At 44.9% G+C, this 6354-nt stretch overlaps 2 protein-coding genes across 2 annotated transcripts in view; both read right to left on the bottom strand.

The window, feature by feature from the left end:
• LOC111157098 (carbonic anhydrase 5A, mitochondrial-like) overlaps positions 1-4106 on the bottom strand; it is an 8072-nt gene extending 3966 nt beyond the window's left edge. Inside the window, exons 1-2 of the mRNA XM_022518339.1 lie at positions 4004-4106; positions 2155-2352 (exon numbers count right to left, since the gene is read on the bottom strand). Coding sequence (XP_022374047.1) covers positions 2155-2352; positions 4004-4106 — 301 coding nt within the window. The remainder of the gene's footprint in view (positions 1-2154; positions 2353-4003) is intronic.
• Positions 1-6354, bottom strand: part of LOC111157145 (carbonic anhydrase 5B) — a 130046-nt gene that overhangs the window by 108553 nt on the left and 15139 nt on the right. The gene's annotated exons all lie outside the window — the stretch shown is intronic.

A 6354-nucleotide genomic window follows, 5' to 3' on the forward strand; every position in this document is an offset into this window, starting at 1 on the left:
CATCATTCTTCCTGTCTCTCCCCAAAATGCATTCTACACTCTGGCCACTTCGTTTTTGGCCATTTTCTGAACATCTGCTTTTGCACATGATTTTCCGTCCATCTCCAACGCCCTTCTAATCCTCTTGAAAAACTCCGACTCATCCTTCAATAGCCAAGATAAATGTCCCCTGATAAAGGAAATTTTGAACTTTTAATATTTGTGGGTCCTGCTCCTGGGCTCCCAGGGAAGCTCTGCTTTAACATTTACCAAGGTCAAAATGACTCAGCCAATACCTCACAGCATGTGCTATATGTGCTTTGTTAAAGAAAATAACCAAAAAGGTGCATTCTGAACACAAAAGATAACAGAAAGTAAGAAACTTCCTTGGTTCTCAAGAAGTTAAAATCATATAGCTCTGCATATACTGGAAACTTAAGATAAGGGCTGCAACTTCCTTAAAAGTCCTTTGCCTAATAATTTGTAACTTCTTAAAAATGTTGCAACCGCTTATGTATATAAAATGTATATAGCCCTACCTCAAATGATCCTTTACTGGAAGCACTCTGGAGACTGTGTACCTTGGGCAGCTGTCCTCACTTGGGCTCGAATAAAACTCTCTTCCTTCCCCCTGCCCCAAAAGAAATTCTAAAAGGTTTGTTCATTTTGAATTGACACCCCTCCTTGCTGAAATCATCAGACTTCTCTGAGCAGTCTACATCATCCCCTCCTCTGTGGTCCCACAGCTCTTTTAGAAACCCTTTCTCAAATTACACTTGCTTTATACTTCTAATTTCATGCATGCATCTCTCACTAGACTTTGAATGCTGGGAGGTCAAGAATCTAGTTAGTATTCCTGGCACTTAGTGCAAGGCCTGGCACATGGCTGGCACTCGGTAAATACAGAATGAATAAATCAGTCACTGGTTGACAAAATACATACATGTTACTCGGTGACTAAAAACAAAAAAATGTCTTTTTCTTGCCTATCCTTTTGCTCTGCATTGTAATCTTATCATATAAAATCTGGCTAACTTGTATTACTATTTAATACAGAAGCTCTTTGTAATGTCAACAAGCAGAGGAAGGTTAGCACGCATTCAACACACGGAGAACAAATTTTAAATAAAAGTAATTCAAATGAACAATCAATACATATACAGTTTCAAGTAAAAGTAAATTCAAATACGTAACTAAATAAAATTTCAAATACAGAATCTATACATAGATACATATCTATTTTTTTTAAAAGATTTTATTATTATTTATTTGTCAGTGAGAAAAAGAGCACAAGCAGGGAGAGATGCAGGCAGAGGGAGAAGCAGGCTCCCCGCTGAGCAAGGAGCCGGACGTGGGACTCGATCCCAGGACCTTGGGATCATGACCTGAGCTGAAGGCAGACACCTGAACCACCCAGGTGTCCCGATACATATCTATTAATAGGAAATACCACGTATACCAGAAGGAAACATACACGAAAATGAAAGGGACATGGTTCATATACTCAAAAACCTCTCATGATGATGCAGCAATTCCAAGTGGGTTATGTACCAACGGGAAACACCACGGCAGATACATGGACAATGTTCACAGCCGCATTATTCACAATAGCCAAAAGGTGGCTGCAACCAGTGCCCACAGACAGGTGAATGGATAAACAAAATGTGGTCTATCCATATAAGGGAGTATCATTCCGTCTCACAAAGAAGGAAATTCGGCCACCTGCTACAGTATGGATGAGCCCTGCTGACATTATGCTCAGGGAAATCAGCCAGTCATAAAAAGACAAATACTGTGTAATTCCACTTACATGAAGTACCCAGTAGTCCGATTCACAGACAGAAGGTAAAATGGTCATAGCCAGGAGCTGAGAGAAAGGGAAAATGGGGATTTACTGTTTATGTGGCACAGTTTCAGTTTTGCAAACGGAGAGTAATGGAGACGAATGGGAGCGCGGGTCGCACAGTAGTGTGACTGGACCGATTACCGAACTGTATACTTACAGATGGTTAAGATGACAAATTTCGTGTAACATGTACGTTACCACGTTAAAAAAAGAAAAGCTCAGTGCAGTGAGTCCACGCCACTGCTTAAAGAGGGAGCAGCGTGGTGTGGCCTATGCTGACACCAGGCTGTCCCTTTAATGCCGGACAAGACCACAGGTCGGGCTCTCACCTGACTTATCTGTAGAATCTTCAAATTCCACCAGGAAAGAGTACCCGTTATTCCAGACGTGGAGGCAGGTGGTCGGGTCGTAAGAGATGGTGAGCGGTTTTAAGCCGGGATCATAGACGCTGTCCCTCCAGCGGATGTTGATGGGCGACTGGCGCTCGCCCCCCGGGACCAGGTCCACGGTCTCCCACAGCGGGTGCACTAGGAGAAAGCACAGGGGCCATCGTCAGGACGTGCGCTCTGTGGGATCACACACCAGGCTAGTTCAGGGCTGCGGTGTGCCGAGGGGATGGAATCCAAGTCTCAGGGACGAGCCACCCGGGACGAGCCACTCAGGGGCTCAGGGGCCAGACTGAAGCGGGACAGAGGCCGCTCAGAGAGCGCCTGGCACGGGAGCCACCGGCCTGCTGCTCTGCCAGCCAGGAGCGCTCAGTCCGTCCTCTCTTCTCACCTAAACCAAGCGCTGCCCGTTCTCCTGAGGACAGGAAGACGCGGGCAGACCAGCACCATGCGGAAGGAGGCTGTTACCCAATGCGTTTCTTTTCCTTATTGACCATTTTCTGAGCCCCAACCACCAGACCAGGTTCACATACAAATACGAATTAATGAAACTTTCAACTGAAACTTTCCAATGAAACTTTCTTTCCAACAAAGGCCAGAGGGAGAGAGGAGGGAGAAGTTTTGGAAAGCAAGTGTTCACCAGAGTGATGAGGGAACAGAAGGCTAGCTAAGGACAAAGCACAGGGGATACCCTGCAACCCCCACCCCCCACTCCTGGGTGGGACATGTGGGCCATTCTTCCAGGAAGCTCCCAACTGTCTTGATGTTAATGCCTTGCTACAGGGAAAAACAACCTGAACTTGACAATGGCAAGGCCTCCAGTATCCTGTGAGCCTTTAGCATAAGAAAGTTCTTTTGAAAACCTCCCTTTCCCTTACCTCCCTCAACTCCCAAGTATATGACCAGCCACCCCTCGCAACCCTGGGGCAGCAGCTCTTCCTGTCCACGGGTCCTGTCCCAGTACTTTTAATAAAACCACCCTTTTGCACCAAAGACGTTCAAGAACTCTTTCTTGGTTGTCGGCTCCAGACCTAACCCCACCAACCTCACCTATATTCCAAAACCACATGAAAACATACTTCATAGAAGTTTTTTTTTTTTTTTAAATAGAAACCTAAGTTTTTAATTGCTTGTCTAGTAGAAATAAAGGTGTGTGTGGCATAAGTCAATTATTTAGCTCATAATTTTGAAGATTTCTGGATTATTTATACAATGCAATATTACAGGCTTCCAACTGAGGTGAGGGGAACACTCTAGGGTTTTGGAAAAATGAAGGAAGGTACCGATGAATTTGGGGAGGAAAAGGAGTCACTACTTCTTAGTTGGAGATAGGCTAACCTTACGAATAACACTCCCAGTCATTTCACCAGTTAAAAAAAAATGGGGCTTTGGCGGGGAAGGGGAAAAGCAGAGAATTACAATCTGGGACAAGCAAGCTATAGCAAACCCATAGACAAGTGCAGAGAACGAAGGAGAGGAATGCTCTTTTACAGAGGAAAGGAGGAAGCTGAGAAGGCTTTTAGAAACACAAAGTCCACAGAGTAACCTGGGAGCTGGAACTGTAGTGGCTTCTCACTGCCCAGGTTGTAACTGTGTCTCACTGGCCGGGCTCTGGCTGGGGCAGAAGGGAAGTGCTCCCTCCTCGTGCTGAAATAGTAAAGGTGCAGCAGAAGGAGTATCCACGTGCAAAATCGATTTCTTCCTGTTGAGTTTGCAACTGACAAGGAGCGCTCCCACTCCATTACAGATTTAGGTGTGCGTGCACAATCTGTCCCACACAGACGCCACCCACCACTGACACTGATTTCCCACGAAGAATCAAGCACTGGGTGTTCCTCGTAAGTCTCTGAGAAATCTCGGTGGACTTCCTGTAACGCTGACAGCTGCTGAGACATCATGCAAGATGGACGGAACGACATGCATAACTCGGGGTGCTCCAGTCCTCTGCCCCTTAGAAGCACCCCAGATGGGTAGAACGAAGAGCAACAGGGACAGAAGAAATATTTATTTAGATGAATCATTACCAATGCTCCTCTGAGCCTCACCCCACCATGAAGAGTGAGAGTAAGGATCTGAGAAAATGATAAGGAAGCTGCTACTCAGTCAACCCACTCTGTAGAGCAGGTTCACAGAGACACCTTTTTTTCTTTTTTAAAGATTTTATTTATTCATTTGACAGAGAGAAACAGTGAGAGAGCGGGGGAGTGGGAGAGGGAGAAGCAGGCTTCCTGCTAAGCAGGGAGCAGGAAGGGGACTTAACCCCAGGACTCCAGGATGGAAACAAAGGCAGTCGCTTAACAACTGAGCCACCCAGGTGCTCCAAGACACCTTTTTTCATTATTAAGAAAAAGAAAAAAAACCCGGAAACTTGCCTCTAGTTGACCTTTACAAAGGAGACATTTGTTTTGCTTGGGTAGCTGTTAAAATCTGTAAATTAAAAATCCTAGCCTTTGGGTTTGTTTTGGTGGTGGTGGTGGTTTTTTGGGGGGCTGGGGTGGGATAAAAATGAGATAGAGGGCTCTCCTGTGAGTAGACCACTGGTTCTCAACGAAAGGAGAGATGCTGCCCCTAGAAGACATTTGGCAATGTCTAGAGGCATTTTTGGTTGTCACAACTGGAAAAGAATGCTACTGACATCTAGTGGATAGAGGCCAGACATGCAGCTAAACATTTTAAGGCACAGATTATGACACCCCCAAATGCAAATGAACTTGAGAAACCATGGTCTCTGCAAACTCAACGTATTCTCCCCACCCCCCCCCTCCTTCTTTGTTTTCTTATTATAAAACAGTACCATTTTATCTCTGGAGAGATCCAAACCCAGTGTTTTTCTTGATTTTCTTAGTATGAAATAACTTATTCCTTTGAGAACAAGAATTTTGTTTCAGAAACCTAAAAGAGAAATGCATTTGCCTGGTACAATATTTTAATATAATAATCTAATTAGAATGCAAATCAGAAAGCATCTTGTAGGGGTGCTGACAATACCGACTCCATCTTCGGTCCTCCATCTTATTTGCTGACCTGTCTTGGGGTTATATGTTACGGGCCCCTTACAGATTAATATCCATACCTCAGAAATGCCAGCCAAGGCCAGAATGTTTGAGGTTTGCTTTGGCTTCCCATGAATCCATTAGAGATAACACACAGTCTCTCTCCTTTCCTGACGCACAGCTGGTGCCACAACGTCTGGTAAATGTTAGCTGCCCATGAGGTGCGTGCAAACCCTTTGAAATGCACGTGAACGCTCAGACCTCACAAGCGTGCCCCATGAGAGTCCCCTCACTCTATAAAATCTGCGGACCTAGGTTCAGAATTTGCAAATAGCAGCTGTGCCCCTTCTGGATCATTAGTCACCTGCCTGATACCTTGCAGTAAGTTAACTCTGAATAAAACTGGGCATATAAACTGTACGGAGTGCCCTGTTCTGTTTTCTAGTCTTAAAGTGCCTTCCAGTTTGGGGAAGCTTTACTATTCTTCTCCCGCCTTCTAACACAAGTCAACAGTTCTGATTCAGTTGTAAGGATGCCTGGCACAAGGACACCTTGCAACACCTTTTCTAAGATACTCAGACTGTGGCTAAGGGTTTGAGGATTCACACCCTTCAAAACCAACTCAGGAAGGTCTCCCGTAAAGACTAGGCAAGAAGGAAACTAATAAGCAGATCCCCAAGATGATCCCTCTTTTCACCTTGACTGACTCGTCCCCCACACTCCATTCAGGAAATGCCCAGAATGTACCCTCACCCATGCCAACACTAGTCCAAGAAAACCAGACCTATTCCCTCGTTGCTCTTTTGTGACCTTAACGTTCCTATCAATGTATGCCCTTTGGTTCACAACTTCAGCTTCTAGGTTTCCTTTCCCCCACCACTTGCTCCTCTGGGCACCCAGATCAGGCCCCCACCAAGTTATGTTAAGACATAAACACTAGTTTGTTTCCATGCTGATAAAGAAAAGATTTTTCTTCTTTATGGAAAAAAAGAAGGTAAGAAGCTATGCGCATGCCAAGTTCACTTGTTTTCCACTGCAGAGCAGTTGTGCTCTCAAAGCAAGAGAGAGGATCCTGCACAGACAATAAAGCAATCTGCTTATTTAGCATTTTTATCAAGCCCAACCCTTCTCCCCATTCAAAAAAAAAAAA

The sequence above is a fragment of the Enhydra lutris genome, unplaced genomic scaffold (assembly GCF_002288905.1).
Source record: "Enhydra lutris kenyoni isolate GAN:26980312 unplaced genomic scaffold, ASM228890v2 scaffoldscaffold52, whole genome shotgun sequence".
Classification (NCBI taxonomy): domain Eukaryota; kingdom Metazoa; phylum Chordata; class Mammalia; order Carnivora; family Mustelidae; genus Enhydra; species Enhydra lutris.